At 46.3% G+C, this 18,889-nt stretch overlaps 5 protein-coding genes across 5 annotated transcripts; 3 read left to right on the forward strand and 2 right to left on the reverse strand.

Annotated features, from left to right (window-relative positions):
* Positions 1 to 1,715: 1,715 nt before the first annotated feature.
* On the forward strand, positions 1,716 to 3,917 carry N7474_008079 (transient receptor potential ion channel family protein; the record flags this gene model as incomplete). The annotated part of the gene is made up of 1 exon (XM_057199489.1): positions 1,716 to 3,917. One exon carries the CDS (start codon positions 1,716 to 1,718, stop codon positions 3,915 to 3,917), a length of 2,202 nt encoding a protein of 733 aa, XP_057050190.1.
* Positions 3,918 to 4,713: 796 nt separating this feature from the next.
* Positions 4,714 to 6,478, forward strand: N7474_008080 (sulfite oxidase; the record flags this gene model as incomplete). Its single annotated transcript, XM_057199490.1, has 2 exons — positions 4,714 to 4,934; positions 5,002 to 6,478. 2 exons carry the CDS (start codon positions 4,714 to 4,716, stop codon positions 6,476 to 6,478), a joined length of 1,698 nt encoding a protein of 565 aa, XP_057050191.1.
* A 1,761-nt stretch (positions 6,479 to 8,239) lies between these two features.
* Positions 8,240 to 10,295, forward strand: N7474_008081 (catalase; the record flags this gene model as incomplete). The annotated part of the gene is made up of 11 exons (XM_057199491.1): positions 8,240 to 8,273; positions 8,319 to 8,451; positions 8,513 to 8,536; positions 8,598 to 8,808; positions 8,864 to 8,956; positions 9,008 to 9,015; positions 9,075 to 9,198; positions 9,248 to 9,535; positions 9,592 to 9,676; positions 9,735 to 10,163; positions 10,222 to 10,295. The coding sequence occupies 11 exons, from the start codon at positions 8,240 to 8,242 to the stop codon at positions 10,293 to 10,295; spliced, it is 1,503 nt and encodes a 500-aa protein (XP_057050192.1).
* Positions 10,296 to 12,884: 2,589 nt separating this feature from the next.
* N7474_008082 (aromatic ring-hydroxylating oxygenase subunit alpha) lies at positions 12,885 to 14,115 on the reverse strand (the record flags this gene model as incomplete). The annotated part of the gene is made up of 4 exons (XM_057199492.1): positions 12,885 to 13,137; positions 13,192 to 13,367; positions 13,418 to 13,716; positions 13,776 to 14,115. The coding sequence occupies 4 exons, from the start codon at positions 14,113 to 14,115 to the stop codon at positions 12,885 to 12,887; spliced, it is 1,068 nt and encodes a 355-aa protein (XP_057050193.1).
* A 2,674-nt stretch (positions 14,116 to 16,789) lies between these two features.
* On the reverse strand, positions 16,790 to 18,448 carry N7474_008083 (fungal specific transcription factor domain-containing protein; the record flags this gene model as incomplete). The annotated part of the gene is made up of 1 exon (XM_057199493.1): positions 16,790 to 18,448. The coding sequence occupies one exon, from the start codon at positions 18,446 to 18,448 to the stop codon at positions 16,790 to 16,792; it is 1,659 nt and encodes a 552-aa protein (XP_057050194.1).
* Between the last annotated feature and the right edge of the window lie 441 nt (positions 18,449 to 18,889).

An 18,889-nucleotide genomic window follows, 5' to 3' on the forward strand; every position in this document is an offset into this window, starting at 1 on the left:
AGATAGTGGAACGTCATCAGAGTCGGGTATGGAAGATGGGCTTGCTGTGCTGAGCGATGTTTCAGGCGATATTATGCTGGATGTGTTAGAGCATACTTGTTGAGCCGCTTCGCGGACAGAGTGCTTAGGGTACCCGGATGAGAAGGAAGCCAATACAGAATCACGAGATTGAATTTGAAGTGGGGCTTTATACTGGCGAATTCCCTGCAATATCCTGTATCGAGAGGATACGTAAAGATTGAGAAGAACAGTATGACCATAACCTTCAGATAAATTCAGAGCTAGCCCATGGCAGATCCTATCAAACCACCCGTGGCCCAATGCAAAATTACATTGGCCACCAGGCCGATTTTTCGATGCTTGCAGACGGACTCCGCTGGGGAGATCAAGTAGGCCAGTCGTCGCATCTGAAGGCCATCATCGCTAGCCGGCCAGTTCCAAGGAGGAACGTCGACCTGCAAAACATCGAGAGTGCGAAGCAATCTGTGCGGGACCTTGTCTTGGGCGAGTATTATGTATGTGGCTCGATTGCTATGGGCGATGGACTGGACTCGCACCTGCGGGGTCAAAGGTGTGCAGGGCCTCAGAGTGGCAGACGAGCCAATCTTTCCCAACAGTATCAGTGGGGAATATCGTGAGCAGCGTGTACGCAGTGGCCGAGAAACCGGTCGATATACTCAAAAAGGACTGGACTAGTCACAGATAACGTTATGGTCATCGGCCTGGGTGAAAGCTAGACTCCCATATCTACTTCATGATATCATCTACATCTCTCTTTTACGGGTACGTAATATACTGCCTCTAGCCACTGTGATATTATGCCAATTAATGGATCAATCCCCGACCCATGAAGCTGATAATAAGCCTCCTATATCAGTCATGAATGTAGCCGTAGTCTAATTTTGACTTGCCGCATTCTTATCTATCTATAGCCTTCTACCTTAGTCTGGCCAAATAAGCAGCTCAAGCGCACGTTTCAAATATAATGGAAATCCAAGAGAACCTTCGGAAAGCGCGGAACTATACACTCCTTTCAAGACCGCTCGAAGGCTGCGTTGGAAGACATCAAGATCACACCAAAGACTTTCATGTGGATGCGATAAATTACCATTCGATATCTTAGCAAATAGCTTAACATGAGATTTTTTGGTATCTCTCGTACGATTTAATATTCATCTAACCTATTCATGAGGTCTACAAATTTATGATGTGTTCATGTTCAGCAGCTGTAGCGGGCGAGTACATCTCTGTAGTCCATCCACATGCACGGATTTTTTTTTTTAGTAATATGATAAGTAAATATTTATTTTAGATTCAAGTTAGCTTACACTATTTACAATGTCATTCTCGTATCAGATCAATGATTAAATAGAATTAACTGGTGATTGTAGAAATATCGAGTTGAAATTTATCGCATTTACCATGGTATTTTGAGTTGTGTAGCTCGCTGATGAAATACGTTAGGGCTGGGGATGTGTGGGTCAATAACATCAAGTTGAAGCAAATATCGCGGTTTAGTTGATGAAATGATAATTATACAGTAGGGGATAACTCGAATAGGAACGGCCTAAACCGACGAATGCGGTTTAGGGCCCGATTTGGGGGCTTGTAATCTAGAATTAGGCTGTCATATTCTTGGCTCACCATTCCTCCCTTTCTCCTCCGGCCATCCCATCGGTGACTCGCAAGTCACCTCTTGATTCCAATCCACCATCATGCGGTTAACATGGCTTCTCATCTTCTTCTTCGTCTCCGTCCTGGCGCCCCGGGCGTCAGCGGTCGACTACATCGAGTCCGATGCGCTTAGCGTCTGTATGGAGAGCAGCAACTTCACAGCAACCTACTTCAACGTCATGTTCTATCCCGGAAATCGCAGCTTGGAGTTGAATTTCGAGGGGTTCTCCGCTGTCAGCGATTTTATCCTAGCTGAAGTCACCCTTACTGCCTATGGCTACAAGGCAATACAGCAGACCATCGACCTCTGCAGCTTCTTGAGCCAGCATGTGGACTTGTGTCCGATGCGTGCTGGCGTAATCAAGCCGCCCGTCATTCATATCCCCGTTCCGGAGTCAACAATCCAAGGCATTCCTAGTATCGCATACACCGTTCCTGATCTCGATGCGTCCGTTCAGGCCGTCCTTTACAACAGGGAGACCAAGGAGAAGATTGCGTGTGTACAGGCTAGCCTCTCTAACGGCAAAACTGTCTACCAGGAAGCAGTCGCTTGGGTTACTGCCATTATCTGCTGTCTAGGCTTAATAGCATCTGCCATCACCTCTGGGCTAGGACATTCTAACACCGCGGCTCACGTTGCGGCTAATGTCCTCTCACTTTTTGGGTTTATGCAGGGGCAGGCAATGATAGGCATGACTTCGGTTCATATGCCCCCAATCGTGGAATCATGGACTCAGAACTTCCAATGGAGTATAGGAATCATCCATGTGGACTTTCTCGACACAATCTGCACCTGGTATCAACGATCAACAGGTGGAACCCCTACGGCTCTGTTATCAGAGCTTTCGACTACCTCGGTCGAGATTCTTAGGCGCCGTAAGCGTGACCTCCTTGATCCGGTGATAGAACCCGCGGTGAAGTTCCTTAAGAGAGCTACTACCTATTTGACCAAGAGGGAATCATCGGGTACCCAAAAACTCGTGGTCGTACGAGGTATTAGCCGTGTTGGATTCAGAGCGAACATCGAGGAAACTAATGTCTTCCTAACTGGTCTCATCTTCTTTTTCGTCTTCGTCCTACTTGTCATGATTATCGTCATATCCTTTACAGGGATCTGCGAGCTACTCGTCAGGTATGGTAAAATAAAAAGCGACAATTTCCAAGAATTCCGGAAAAGCTGGAAGGTGGTCCTTCGTGGTATCCTATTCCGACTATCGCTAATTGGCTTCCCCCAAATGTGCCTTCTTTGCATGTGGGAGTTTATCCAGCGGGATTCGCCCGCTGAGGTTGTCCTAGCGGCGGTGATGTTTCTATCCTTATTCGTCTCGCTTAGCTGGGCTTCCCAGAAGGTGATTCGGTTGGCTAAACGCTCGATTATGCTTCACAAGAACCCGGCCTACATCCTATACTCGGACCCAACTTACGTGAATAAGTGGGGCTTCCTCTACGTGCAATACCGTGCGACAGCATACTACTTCATTGTGCTAGTTCTCGTTTATATTCTCGCTAAGGGAATGTTCATCGGTCTTAGTCAACCTGACCCTATTGTACAATCTGTGGCTCTAGTCATACTTGAAGCAGCGATGCTAGTCAGTGTCTCTATTCTCCGTCCGTGGATGGACAAGAAGACCAACATTTTCAACATTACGATTGCTGCGGTTAACTTCCTTAACGCGAGCTTCCTTCTAGTCTTCTCAGATGTATTCAATCCTCCAGGCATGGCGACTGGTATCATGGGTGTCATCTTCTTTGTCTACAACGCTGTTTTTGCCCTAGTCCTCATAATCCTTGTTCTGATTGCCGCGGGTTATGCTATCTTCTCGAAGTACCCTGACACGCGTTATCAGCCGATGCGGGATGACCGCGGCTCCTTCATCAAGACACACACCAACCTCAACTTGAATACCGAGTTAGATGCCCTAGGTGTGACCGCCCGCAACGAGCCTAAGGGAGGCCACGAGCAGCACAGCCAATTTGAGAATGATCGCGCTTCTATCTCTAGTGGAGACTGCAACAGCGTCCACCCCAACTATGCTCCTCAGCCTTCAGCGTCGCCTATCGACCCGTCTACGTCGCTCTTCCCCAGCAGCCGCGGCGCTTCTCCCAACTACGACCATTTTCGGGGCATTCCGACCTCATCCGGGGCCTGCGATGGCCCCGTGGGCGCATCAGCGTTGACGACAACCTACAGATCTCAAAACAACTCCAGCCCTTGGCAACGAGGAGCCGGCTACGACCACTAGAAACGACAGCGTACGAAGGAAATTCTGTCTTCGACTCCGGTATACCGAGAGTGTCTGTATCCTACATTTTCAATGTTACCTTGTGTTACCTTGTTGGTTCTAAACTTCTGTGTGGCAGTTTGACACTCCTCGTTCTCTTGCCGCTCTAGATTTTTACTCCTTCTGGTTAGTAGGACCAAAGTACACAAAGATGATATTTGGACCAAGACAAATTCTTGGTGTATAGTTCTACTTTGTTAGGAAATTAAGGTTGGTGGATAAGACGTAGGACTATACTCGCCATTCGTGGCACGAAACGCGCTCCCAGTACTCCTTACAGAAGACTTGAAGTTGGAATGGACGGTTCCTGTATCTTTCGCTGTCAATGGTATGTTACCCTAGATTCCAGCTCAGGCTGTCACTATTCTTGGTCTTAATACTTCAGACCAATTGAGTTTCAGGAAAAATTTTCCAGGGGTCACTGGAATGAGGGATGGAATGAAGGGACCGACCCTTTCTGGCACGTTGATCATTCGGCGCACAAAGACTCCCAAATCGGCCAAAGGTCACTGAACCCAAAGGGAGAGAATTCTTTGGCTGACAGTCAGGATCGGAATCCTCCCTTCTTCTAGCCTGACAAAAGTTAATTCTGGGGTGAATGTTCGCGTCAGAGGCGCGCCGGAGGTCTGGGTCGAACACAACCTTGGGAATTTAATATAAAAGCCCGGTCGTAATAGCACTCGAAAACATCTTTTGGCTTTAATTCCCCTCATCTATGGATATTGCTCTTCGAAGTCGACGTCAACCTGCATCCACAATGGAAATCGATGCTGCGTTGGATACAACAAACCGCCCCGATGAGTGGAAGATAGAACAGGGGATGGCTGGCCACAAGCTGCCTATCCTTGATCAAACTGGAAGTGACACTATTCACTTGTATCCTCCGCGACCCGCGAAGTTGACGCAGGATGAGGAGGCTATTCGCTCGGTCGGCAATCGCACCAAGCTGTTTGCTCGAGAGCGGCAAGGATGGAAAGGGTATTGTTTCCCATAACATAATATCCAAACTTGAGGAAGTCCAGAGCTTACGGTTTGTGTGTAATAGATATGTGGAGTGGGAAGATTATCCTGAAAAGAAGGAAAAAGCACACAAAATTCTCACATCTCAGACCTTCGCGCCTTGCCCCGATTTCAATTTCGGTCCAATCCCGGGAACTAACCCCGTGCTTCCTGGCGACGACTTCAAAGCATGGCATGCTGCGCTTGGCGGGGAGCTTGCATCTATCGCAGATGACTCCTGGCGCACAGTTCTTCGCGAGAAGCATCCAGATATGCTACACCTTCTGCAATTCCCTTACAACGGAGAGGCCCCCAAACGACTAGTCACCTCTAAAGTGATCACGCCTAATCCGCTTCATTTTGTGCGGAATCACGGAGGCATCCCTCTCATCGAAAAGGACAAATGGGACTTGACCTTGGATGGGCTGGTACAGCATCCACAGCGATTCACTTTGAACGATCTGATGGATGAGAGCAAGTTTCCGCGGATGGAGAAGACTATCACTATGCAATGCTCTGGGACCCGCCGTATTGAGCAGATTACAATGTACGGTGGGCAGGGTGATGAGGTTCCGCAAGCACCGTGGGCTGAGGGCGCTATCGGCACAGCGCGTTATGTGGGTATCAGCTTGAAGAAGGTCATCAAGGACTGCGGCGGGCTCATCAGCCCAGCCAAGCATCTCGAGTTCTACGGTGCCGATACCTATGTCAAAGATCTTGAGGTCTGCAATTACGTGGTCAGCGTCCCATGGTCCAAAGTCAAAGCTAATGAGGTCATGCTCGCCTGGGAGATGAATGGCGAGCCCCTACCCAAGATCCATGGATATCCTTTACGAGTCCTCGTTTTCGGATATATTGGTGCTCGGAGCGTTAAGTGGCTCTACCGCATCAAGGCTATCAAGAATCCGTCCATTGCGCCAGTCCAGAGCAGAGAATATCTCTACTTCAACCAGCAAGTGGGCAAATACAACCAGCGCCCGACAGACGGTATTCAAATCCAAGAGATGCCGGTGAGCTCCGCTATCATGTCTCCGTGGACCAAGCAGGCCATTGTCCATATGGGCAAGATCAGATGCAAGGGCTGGGCTTACTCCGGTGGAGGCCGATGGCCCGAAAGAGTTGAGTTATCTGCAGATGGCGGCTTCACATGGTATGATGTGCCGCCTGAAAATTTGTCCAAAAAGGGCAAGTGGACGTGGCGTACCTGGGAGTATGATCTCCCTTGTGAGGTTGAGGGGTGGATTGAGATTGTTTGTCGGTGCTGGGACAACTCTATCAATACGCAACCGCTAAATATTCGCGCTGCATGGAACTGGGGCCTTCACGTTACATCCTCCGCCCATCGAATCAAGGTTTACAGCGTCAATAAGAAAAGGGAAATTACAAGAAAGCGCCTTGACAAGTTCGAGCAACTTGGTATTCCTTTGGCTCCGCTTACTCACTATGATCCGGTGTCTGGTCAAACCCCAGAGGAGTACGAAGAGTACTGGAACACGCATGAACCGCGCGATGTTGATGAATGATTTACAAGGGTTGGAGGGGCTTGTTTACTTGTTTCCTTATCTTCTCCTAATTTTGTTTTGTTGGAATGATTTATTCGAATTTATTTCAATCTCGAAAATGACTTTAGTGCTTGCTGATGACTAGTTATTTGTACTCATGGGAGAGGAGGAAAAGTCAAAAACTAAACAAAACTTGTTGGCGATTTCATTGAAGATATAAGGGCACCTCAAAGGTCTAAAATCAAGTACTTTGGAAAAGCCCAGGTATGCGATGGTCAGACTCGTTCAAATCGTTTTTTGGGATAATTTCTTCAGTCTTCTGAGGTACCACTGTATTGTTCCGAGCAATCCGGTAAATATTTCAAACCCAGAAACATCGTGCTACTCCAGTTGGAAGTATTACGAAGAAGATTTCGGAGCACACACCATAGAGGCGTTTGAGTGCTCATTGGTTGCAGCAAGTGTGTTCTTGCAAAAGGTGGGGTTGAACCCCAGCATGACCAGAGCTGTTTGACCCGCAAGAACATCTCACCATGGCACCTGCATCGCCAAGGCTCAGTGCTCAGGGCATGGCCACTGCTGCACTCAAAGCAGAGGAGGAAACACAGATACCGGTGTTGTTTCCACATGCCTTGCACGACTCTCCCTGGGATACGATTGCAAATGTATTTGCCTAGTCAACAAACTGTGTTCAAGGAAACTCGGCAGCGGACTAACCAAAATTGAGAAATGATTGCATCTTTGTCGAGCCTGCAATGCTGATCCTATTGTGAAACGTGAAGCGAACACTGATATCCGACAATGGAGGGATTCCAGTACCAGAGGCATTAGTCACCAGCTCCCATGCCATTGATGAAGCATAGTCAGGTTTTCCAGTAAAGGTTGTTTGCACTGAGCCCGGCGAGTCCAAGATAGGACATGAACGCCCAGTAGGCACCGAACTGAATATTGAGTTTACTTTTGCTACCACGCGAGATGGTTTGTTTTAAGGCCTTGAGAAAATGACCTGCTAGTGTCATACTCTCTCCAGCGCGAATTTCATCAGAGGAACTGTTTACAAGTTTGAATTCATGCACATTGGCAAGAACAAAGGCTCATGTAGCGCCCGTTTCGACAGCAGAGAAGACGGGGGGAAGATGCTCGTGGAATTGTGAAGCAAGGCCACATTGAGCTTGTCCCAAATGGTCTATGTATTCTCAAAGCTCAGCTGGCTCGCCGGGAAGGCATCATTGATAATTGGCGCGAGGGACTGGTACAGTTTGCTTGTCAACGAAAGTAATGTTTCGTAAGAGAGTAGAAGTAGTTGTTACTTCTCGCTTCGGGTCTGGATTCAAGGTAATTTTCTTACACTCGTATTCAGGATAGGTCCTTCAAATAAACCATGATCCGGAAATAGATATGTATGCGATGGTGAGATCATTCCGAAGGTTAAATGATTGAGATCGATGGAAAGGCGGTCGGATGCGGAAGAGCTTCTTCACCCACATCATCCTCAGTACCCGATCCACATCTCGGAAGCATTAACAATCTTACGACGATAATTGACTGCTCATTGGGTATAACTATACTTTTTTGACGCTGGAAACCTCTATTTCAGTTAAACTAGCTACAATGGGTCTCTATGAAGCGTCTGTCATGATGTAATTGACTATGAAGAACACAAACATGCTCTGTGGATGTATCCCAACCTCACACCTCAACATAAATAATAAAAAAATCGCTCGCAGTCAATCACGATACGTTCGACTTCCACACAATCAACAATACACTCTTGCTTCCAACATGTCCGATCAACGATACTACACTCTCGCCGAAGGTGAGTCCCGGCCATCATATTCAGGATAACTAAGCTTACTCCAAGAAGGATGTCCCTTCGCAAGTAGCAGCACTGCTGTTTTAATGCAAAATGGGGAGGGTGCTGGGCTGGGACTCTTACAGGATACCCAGCTTATCGAAACTCTGGCGCATTTCTCCCACGAAAGAATCCCAGAGCGGTATGACCAATGGCATACGATGGTCGTAGAAGAGACTGAGCTGACTGTATTCATTATGTAGTGTTGTTCATGCCAAGGCCGTTGGGTAAGTCAAAACAGAATGCCGGATTGACAAATGGACGAACTCATTCCTCTCTCTATATTAGCGGCTACGGAGAGTTTGAAGCAACTTCTGACTGCTCAGATATCACCTCAGCGAGCTTTCTTAACAAAGCTGGCAAGAAGACTCCGCTTTTGATGCGTGTTTCTACTGTCGGTCCAGAGTCAGGCTCTGCTGATACATCTCGAGATGTTCACGGCTGGGCCATGAAGCTATACACCGACGAAGGTAACCTAGACTGGGTTTTTAACAACACGGTGGGTGAAATCCAAGAAAGAAAACAGAAGTCATTATTTTCTCATTTTAATTTAGCCTGTTTTCTTCATTAGGGATCCCATCAAATTCCCTTCCATGAATCGCTCTCATAAGAGGCATCCAAAGAGCCATCTTCCTGACCCAAACATGGTACGCATGAGAAACTGAAAGTATATTTTGAACTCCTAATAACTGAATTAGTTCTGGGAGTACGTGCTCAATTAAAGGGTTCAAAAAATTCATGGATAACTAATAGACCAAATTCTAGTTTTCATGTGGGTAATCCAGAAGGAATCCACGAGCTTCTGCACCTTTTCAGTGATCGTGGAACCCCGCAATCCGTGAGATTCCTGAACTCCTACAGTGGACACACGTACAAATTCACAAAACAGGTGAGAGGTCTAGTAGACCTTCGAGTTTCTCAGTTACTTACTTTATTAGGACGGCTCCTTCAAATATATCAAGATTCACATTAAAACGCAACAAGGGATCAAAAATTTCACCCGAGAGGAGGCCACTAAAATTGCAGGCGAGAATCCGGACTACATGATTCAGGATATGTTCGAGGCAATTGACAGAGGAGACTACCCTAAGTGGAACGTTTACGTCCAGGTCATGGATCCATCTGAGGCGGTCAACTATAGATGGAACATCTTTGACATGACGAAAGTCTGGCCGCATAAAGACTTCCCACTTAGACAGATCGGCCAGATAACGCTGAATCGCAATGTGAGTATAGCTTTGGTGGATACAATAGTATGTTCGCCGATACTAAGGGTGATTAGCCTGGCAACTATTTTGCCGACATTGAGCAAGCGGCCTTCTCGCCATCAACCATGGTCCCAGGGTTTGCAGGCTCTGCTGATCCAGGTATGCTAGCTTTCTTTCACATATTTTCTCGCCAACAGCAGGCTCATTTGTATTTTAGTCCTTCAAGCACGACTATTTGCCTACCCTGAGGCGGCTCGATATCGTTTGGGTGTGAATTACCAGCAGCTACCCACGAATGCCGCGAAGGCACCTGTGTACTGTCCATTCCAAAGAGATGGCAAGATGAGATTCGATTCCAATTATGGTGGAGATCCAAATTATGTCAACTCCTCTTTGCAACCAACCAAATTCTACCCCGAGGTGAAAGGAATAAGCCCACAATCAATCAGCCTTCACACAGAGCATGAGAAGTGGGTTGGGGAAGTCTTAAATTACACAAGCCACATCACGGACGATGATTTTGTGCAGCCTGCGGCTTTATGGGAAGTCATTGGTCGGGATCCTGGACACCAGGATCGAACCATAGGTAATCTCGCTGCTTCTCTCAAAGGGGTTGAGTCTGCAAAGTTGCGGAATGATGTGTATGGTCAGTATTATCTAAATTTCGATCTCTTCGGGAGCACTGAGCTGACCTACTTTTCCAGCGCTGTTTTCACGTGTCGACCAGAACCTTGGAAGGAGACTGCAAAACGCTACAGAGGCAGCAATCAAGAGTTAAATTATGGTGGCCCATTTCAAAATTGAGAAAACGAATAATCATGCGATTAAAAGCCCTTTGAATCACGGACAGAGAGACATTCGCGATGATTATTCCTTTTCACGAAGATGGTGAAATGCCACAAACTTCAAATTGGGGTTTACTAGTTTGATAGGAACCACTATTGTTTTACCTTCACGCGGTGTCATATCAAAAGGTCTGATATCGCCAAACGAATGGCACTGATTATTAACCTTAAGCAGTGTGCACTCTGTCCATCTTTTATTTCCTATATTCTCGTCGATTCCGACCTATGCATAATTTTTGACTTCATTTTGTTTGAGCTGCCAGGCAGCCTCCTGTATAATGCTAAATACTAGTTTTAATAATTTTAAAAGCGCACGCGCCGGTTCTCCACAAAATTGCAATATTTTCATTCTGGTTCCATGAGCCTATCATGTGCATTGATTTAGATTTATTCGTTACGGCCTGATAAATAAGTGAGCCATATGCACGACACATTAATATGATAGCAAATGCTAAAAGTAATGGCATTTCCGAAATCAACGAGACAACACTTTCCAGGATCTCTCTGAATGAGGATTGTTTCTTAAGCCACGTTTAGTATTTTTCGATTCTCGGTAGACGTAGTCGATGTAAACTATAGAAGTATCTTGGCAGGTTGGACACTTACTTTCTTGTGAAACCATCCAAGTACGTGTATTAACGCATGGCTTGTGGAATATGTGGCCGCATGGTAGCTGGCGAAACATGGAGGTGGAAGATATATCGTCAACGCAGAGATCACAGACACTGAGCAAGAACTAGACTTTCAACAAAAAATCTGTCTACGTCTCGATCTATAATTATACCAACTGCCATACCGGAGACTTGAGAATTACGTCTCATGTAGTACGGCATGGCTGTTGCCTCAATTTCTTTACACTAAGAGAGGGCCGCACGTCGCTCTTAGATAAGCAGAACGATAAATTCGTTGTAGTATTGAGGCGAGAGACGATGTAGATAATGGAGCACATGGTGCGTAGGATAGATCCGTGTCTAGTTCCACAGCTTCCCAAGGAAGCTCAACTACAAATCAAATTAGATCGAAGTGCAGGCACCGTATTCAGGCTAAGGAAATTTGCAACTCTACCTAGGAATTGATCTACAAGGTGAACGAATACAAGACCACAGCAACAATTGGTACTTTGACTGCTTTAGCACCGCAAGCCTTGTAATAATCACATTAATCTTCCGTACGTTTCCCTTCAGTTTCCAACTCGTTATCATTCTTGTAGTACTCTCTGAGCGCTTCTTCATCCCTCTTCAGGTAGTCCTCATACGTCTTGTGATTCGGCTGGGTGCCTTGCTCACTACTCTGTGAGTCTTTTCTACTGGAAGGTTGAGAATCATCATTCTGGTGGTGGTGGCGCTCAAAAATCCTTTCAAAGAAAGGATCTTCGTGTTTCTTATGAGTGTCAGAGTCTAAGCCGTTATTAGCGGCAGCAATATTGGGAAGCTTCGGAGAATAAAAGACCTTCGGACATCTGGATTTGCAGGTAGACAACCACTAAGAGATCATCTGAGGACCGTGTACATGAAAGAAGGGGTTTGTGTTATTTTAAATTACTGTAACACATAATGCGCTTAAGTAACTTTCTTCCGACGTGCCGCGTGGTTCCGTGAAGAAAGTTTGGTTAACATCTCACTTAACTATAACCATGGAAAGCACACAGCGCGGCAATAGAATAAAGTGGTCCCGTGACCTTCATGTAGAACGCGAAAGGTCAGACCTCTTAGTTAATATAGTAATGTTATCACCGTGCCAACCGTAAACGGGAGTATACCGGTCGAGAGCCTGGTCAACGTCTTACTTCACTCTAGCCATGAAAATAAATTATCGAGGTGATAGAACAAACTAGCTCAGCGACCTGGGTTTACATTTTGCGAAGGCTTGCGCACAGGTTCTTGGTATCTAAAATCTGCGTGGATTACCCATGGGCGGATCGTGCTCACAGCGAAAAGCCACGTCTCATCTACATTCCACACAAATTAAGGTCACCTGGCCGAAGAGACAAGGCGGCTAAGTGACATATTTTGAGATGCCGCATACCGATCCGAGCCGAGGAATGGACAGATCAGATTTACATAACTTACACTGCACTATGTTATGTTCAACCGTAGTTTGTCAGTCTCATCAAACACCGGCGTGCTTGAAGTTTCTTTCATACGCTGGATGAACGTCATGGCTGAAGAGCGTTTAGAATCGGTTTTCAGCAAACAGCTGAGTATGCTTCCAATATCAAATTTGTATATTGACAGGTCTTTTCCATATTGTCGAGTCATGAAGTGCAATACTACTTCAAACTGGACTGCTTAATAGCCGAAACTGCAAAATTACCAAGTCAACTCGGCATTTCTACCGCAGTGCAGCTTAGCACAAAAGTCAATTTCATCATCCAAAGAAGCCGAATTAATGGTCTGCCTCTTGCTCGGCCATACCTGCTTGCCCCCTGACTCCTCTTGTCGATGATTAACCAAATTACGTTTCACTAGTTCCTGGAAATACAGCACGCCCTACTCAACAGGGTGAGAATCTGTTTTTCACCATTAGAATTTGGCTCCTGGGGAGCTTACTTTTTCGTTGAATGGCTGTAGATTTCCATTGACATAAACACCCGCATTGAGGTTCACTTGTGCTCCATTGCAGAGATTCTTATCCTCATTTTCGACCTGTTTAAAAAATTCGTGTAGCTCTTTGAATACCTCATCCGATGCGTTCTTGTGCCGGAAGACTTCGTATTGCATAGATGTGGTCGTCGCAGACGTCGGAACTACGCGCATGAGATAAAAGTAATGCGATCTAGATAATGATCAGCATGTCGACAAAACCACACTTGTATAGGGACAAGCATACGTCATTGTCACCGAGGCATTTGGGAAGAAGAATGTGGGCGCAACTTTCATATCTGAATCATATCCAGGCTTGTCTTCCACATAATGCTGGATTTGCCCTCCCACTGTGTTGACGTCGTAGGTTGTAAGATCAGATATAGCTGCAATGCCAGGATGTGCGACCCCGCAATGATAGCACTGTTGGACGTTAGATGAGTCGTGAGAACAAGGTCGGCTGTCGGCTATACCTCATTATAGTTGTCTACCAATGTTTTCCAGTTGTATGCGCCAGGCATACTCCAAGTATGATCAAATTCGTACTCGTCTATATTGAAATCTTTCAGTCGCTCCTGCGTATCCGCACCCAAAAAATCTTCATTCCATGGCGTGGCTGGAGACTCGCGAGCGTCAAAGTTGACCCAAACAAAACCTCTTTGGTCAACGTGAATATGGATCGTGAACAAATCATTTTGCTCCTTTTCAAACCCAGGGACCTGGTCAAATCGGGGCGCCTTAGCTAGCTTTCCGTTCAACCCGTAGGACCATCCTTCATAATGTGTAATTAGCCACTGATCCATAATTAAGTCCGGATGTCGTGGGAAATACCATGATATTTACATGCCAGGATGTTCGCCGTTCCAGATTCGGTGGTAACCACTGGGAAAGCACGGTGCCGGCAAACGTTGTGAAATCCTCGTAGAATCCCCTGTCGATCGAGGCAGAGGAAGAATGGGAAACCAGCCTCCTCGTACCGAATAAAGTCACCAGGCTTCGTAAAGCGCGACCTATGGGTGACTAGCAACCACTTTTTCGAGAATATAGCTCTACGCTCGAGCTCATAGAGTGGCTCTGAATGATACCATGAGGCCGGAAGACCTCTCGGGATGGCCTTCTCCTGTTCTTTGTCTTCGATCGTTGAGCTGCCAATTGAAAGAATTCGGAACATCATGAAAATTTCCACTCGGCTTAAGGAAGCTTTATCAGAATGAAACAATCCCAGCGCATTCACAGCTACTCTTAATATAGGCCTTTCCCATTCCTTGGGTTTCCAAACCCAATCCGATTGGCTCGTGTTCTTTAAACGTTCGGGGATTAGGGCCGCGGGCAACCTTTCCTAAATCGGCAGATGATCACAAACGCGGAATTACCTTAGGAACTATAGACCCTTTGTGAAAATTGCTATTTCATCACAGAAAAATCACCCGGGCAACATCCTGCTCCTTTGAAGGTTTTTATATTTTATTCGCCATGGAATCTGGTCTGGAGACTGAAGTGAAGACACCATGCATTGCCGACCGGGAAGGGCAGATAGACTCCCGAGAGATTGGCAATGTAGAGGACATCAAGGTCAGTTTTATATTCAAGCGGCCAGTAACCGTTTACCTTTGATCTAAGACTTTTCAGCATAAATTTGGCGCATTCTCGATGCTCTCCTTGAGCGTGTCGCTAATGGCTACCTGGGAAGCGTTGTGCAGGTAGTCTAATACCCCCAACACCAACTGGCAGTTAATAAGAAGTTGACAAACAACACATTTGATAGCACTATGATCTCGGGTCTAGTTAGTGGGGGCCCTCCGGCACTTATATACGGTTTCATCAGTTAGTCCTTGCTTCCAACTGCAACGTCAAGGCGTAACTGAAGTCAAGCCAGTTTCCTTCGTTGGATCCCTGTCAACTGCTGCTTCGCTTGCAGAAATGGCATCCATGTAGGTTTACTGATGAGTGACTCGTTATTTTTCCTAGGACTATGTTTTGATATCGCTCCTTGTTCCACAATAGGTTTCCGACACCAGGAGGTCAGTACCACTTCATTAGCAAACTTACTCCTGTACACATCCGAAAAAGCTTGAGCTGGGTGGCCGGTTGGATAAGTATGTGATCCGATTTTTACCTAACATACGACAGGACTATTTTTTTTTTTTTTTTTTTTTTTCTTTTCTAGCGACTTTCGGATGGATAGCTGTCGCCGCAAGTGCACCTTTCCTGTCCGGTACGATGATACAGGGCCTATTGGTCCTGAATTACGACAATTATGTGTTTCAAAGATGGCATGGAACACTACTTTACTGGGCAATACTAGTTGTATCAGCAATAATTAACATCAGAGGAAGTCGCTTGCTTCCCTTGATTGAGAACCTTACGTTGGCATTTCACGTTGGAGCATTCATTGTCGTTCTCGTAACGATATGCGTTGTCTCACCCACCAAACACGACCCGAGCTTTGTCTTCGCCGAGACCATCAACAATTCTGGTTGGAATAGCAATGGACTTTCCTGGTGTATTGGTCTTCTGTCTAGTTGCTACGTTCTCGTCGGTAAGGGTCTTCCTTTTCCCAGAAGGAATCAAAATTTGACGTACTGTTCCTTCTAGGCTATGACGGAGCGATACATTTAAGCGAAGAAATGAAGAACCCAAGAGTTGATGTCCCCACAGCAATGATTGGAACTATATTAATCAACGGGACGATGGGATTCGGTTTTTTGGTCGCAGTACTTTTTTTCATGGGGGACCTCGAGTCCGCCTTAAAAACTGCGACTGGCTATCCCATTATCCAGATTTTCTATAATATCACCGGTAACATTCATTCTGCCACAGCGCTGTGTAGCACTATTGTGATTATGGCTAGCTTGGCATCCATTCCTCTTCTGACGTCTGCCAGCCGGATGGTATGGGTACTGGCGAGAGACAATGGTAAGGACGTGGACCCTTCTAAGTGCAGGATGATTTCTAATCTTATATCCTTCGCTGCAGCATTTCCGGCAGCGTCTCTCTTAAGCCAATTGGATGAAGCAAGGCAAATTCCTACAAACGCTATTCTCCTCACGTCAGTGTTGTTAGCCCTCCTTGGGCTCATCAATGTCGGTTCAACAGCTGCGTTTAACGCTGTAGTCTCGCTGGCAGTTTTTGGTCTAGAACTTTCATACCTCCTACCAATTTCTCTCCTTATTTACCATCGGATCACATCAGCTCGTCCAATGACTCATGGACCGTGGTCTATGGGCCGCTTTGGGTTGCCAGTCAATATCGTTTCGATATGCTTTCTGATTTTCACATGTATTTTCTTGGTCTTTCCCCCGTATCAACCGGTCACGGCAGAGAACATGAATTACGCATCGTTGGTATTTGGTGCAGTTTGCATTTTCAGTGGATTGCATTGGCTGTTCAAGGGGCGAAGGGTCTACGAAGGTCCTGTGCTCCCGGACCACTTGTCTCAAGTACAATTTTGAAATGACAAAGAACTCAATTCCGTTATCTATGTAACTAGTACTGGGCGGTTCCTTCATACCGCACATGCGCCGGCCTAAACAGACTGAGTAGAATCTCCTATAGCAGCATCCGACTTAAACCGCATGGCGGGACCTCGATCGGGGTCCTCTCCGCCGGGAAAAGATCAAGAATTCGAAGTTCTCTAGTGAGGGAAAGCCTGGTGTGGCATGATTGTTACCTATATTATCAAAATTGGTTAATTTGAAGAATGTGGTAATGATTCCGAGCTAGCTTTGTGATATTCTACAAGTCTAGCAGCAACATTTACCGATTTGTACACAGCGAAATGAAAATCATCACTATTATTACACCAATGTTATCAGATCATCCTGATCAAAGCTTTCGTCGTAGAGCTAGCCGAAAACTGACTCTAGCCGCTCTTCAGCCATGACATCCATCCAGTGGATGAATGAGGCCTCCTTATTTTCGTCGGCCGGCATGAGCAAATCCGCTCTTAACCACACAGCTTCCAGAATTTGAATGGCTCGGAGAATCGGATCAAGGCCAATGAGATCATGTAAGGATTTGAGCTTGTGTCGTACAAGTGATCGCCAATGCAAAAGCATAAGGTCTCCACAGTGTAGTGACATGATTTCATCGATAATCTCTGGGCACTCTGGATGCTCAGTGCTATTGTATTCGTGATTGAGTTTCCGGACATCCTGCAAAGCACTTCCAGCAATGAGCAGAGGCAGTGTGAACAGCACTTTTATTCCGGACGACTCAGGGACAGAGGAGATAACATTTAAAATGCTAACCGCCAATGCGATGGTAACTTCCATAGGAGTATCCTTGTGCGGTTGTAGTGGCATAGCTAGACTGGGCGCAGTGACGTCCTGTTTCTTCCGTAGAAGATCGGGGAATGTAATATATAACTGGAGAAGGATCGTGAGCCGATATATCTGCGCCAGGCATTCCAAGTGGCGAATAGTTGTTAGGCTATCGCCGGGATCTTCAATACGGTTCCGAGTTGGAGAGGTATATCGTAAAACTTTGAGTTCCAATTCAGCAGCGTCATTGATCTGTTTGGGATGAATCTCATTTTGTAATGTAGGGGACGTAATAGAAGCACAGAGAGAATGTATGGCCCGGTTTTGACGACAAAGAGCACCAGCCTGTGCAGCATAGATAAAGAGAGTAGTCGAAACGCCTGTCCATGGATTTGGATAAACAGCTGAATTTCCATGCTCTTGGCGACAAAAAGCTGTAATATATTCCAGTGTGTTTGGGCTTTCTGCGGTGAGGAAGGATGCCATGGCTTCCCAATAAGCCATAATACCGAGTAGGAAAGAGCCGGAACGAGTGAGATGAGGATTGTCAGGTCTAGCGCACCATTCTCTGAACAACATGCGAGCGCTGCGGAGGTGAGCTAGACCGAGAGAGGCAGGATTCTGCCATGCAGATGTCATACCCAACAGAACACTGCCCAATATGGCCTCGAAACTTGCTTCTCCTGGGAAATCACTGCGTTCTTTTAGGTATGAAATAGCATCATTTCGATGCTTTAATGCCATAGTCGTCATTTCCTTCCTTCTATGACAGATATGAGAGGCTGACATCATCATCACGGAGTGATAAACTAGAGGGGAAGCGGCCATAAGGTCCCCGACAAAAGATCGGAAAGGATTCCGATGGGAGTCAAAACAGGAATTGATAGGACAGACATCAGAGAAGTAGTGGTTTGAAAGGATTATGGCCTTGTCATCCAGCGTCGTAAACATAGGCGACAGAAATGTCGAACCGAAGAGGCTGCTGTCGGGTAATCCAGTTGTTGTATCATAGTCCATGTTCCAGATGTCCCCGAGTGCTAGATCCTCCGTATAATCGAAGAATAACGACTCGTTTATCTTGTCTGAATTCCCTCCCGCTGTGAATTCGAGGGGCAAGGACGGGTCTGACGAACCTTTACCGTATTCAAGAGGGTCTCCAGTTGCTTTTTCGTCCCCAGTGCAAGATATGGAAAGGCTCGGGATACTCTCAACGACTTCTGTCTCTGCTGGATTTAACTGCATATCAGGAGCCACAGGAGGCCTGGTTTGACTGGTATCCGCGACGCTTTTTCGTGGTTGGGCCTGGCCATCTGTTTTGGCATGTGTACTCTGCGATGGAAGGTTCTGTATGTTCAAATAGCGCCACCGTTTAGGCTGAAAGTAACCCGGACAGCTGAAACCCCTTTTCAAACAAGGATCACAGGAAGGCAACTTTTCGTCGCATTTGATATGCTGACTATCCGTCAGCAAGCATTTCAAAGACTGAGACGCAAAGGTCATTCGATACCCGCTCCTTGCAGCGTTGACATCCAGCTTTCACGGCCCTGGTAAGTTTCATACCGACTGGATCCCAGATGAATTGTGAGCAGCTTACTTCGGGATTTTTCCCGTCTTTTAGGAGCGGGAGGCAGTTTGTTAGTCTTAAACGTAGACATTTTATGATTGACTCGAAGATTTGGGTAG

The sequence above is a fragment of the Penicillium riverlandense genome (assembly GCF_028828495.1).
Source record: "Penicillium riverlandense strain IBT 135883 chromosome Unknown utg000007l_segment0_segment0, whole genome shotgun sequence".
Classification (NCBI taxonomy): Eukaryota; Fungi; Ascomycota; class Eurotiomycetes; order Eurotiales; family Aspergillaceae; genus Penicillium; species Penicillium riverlandense.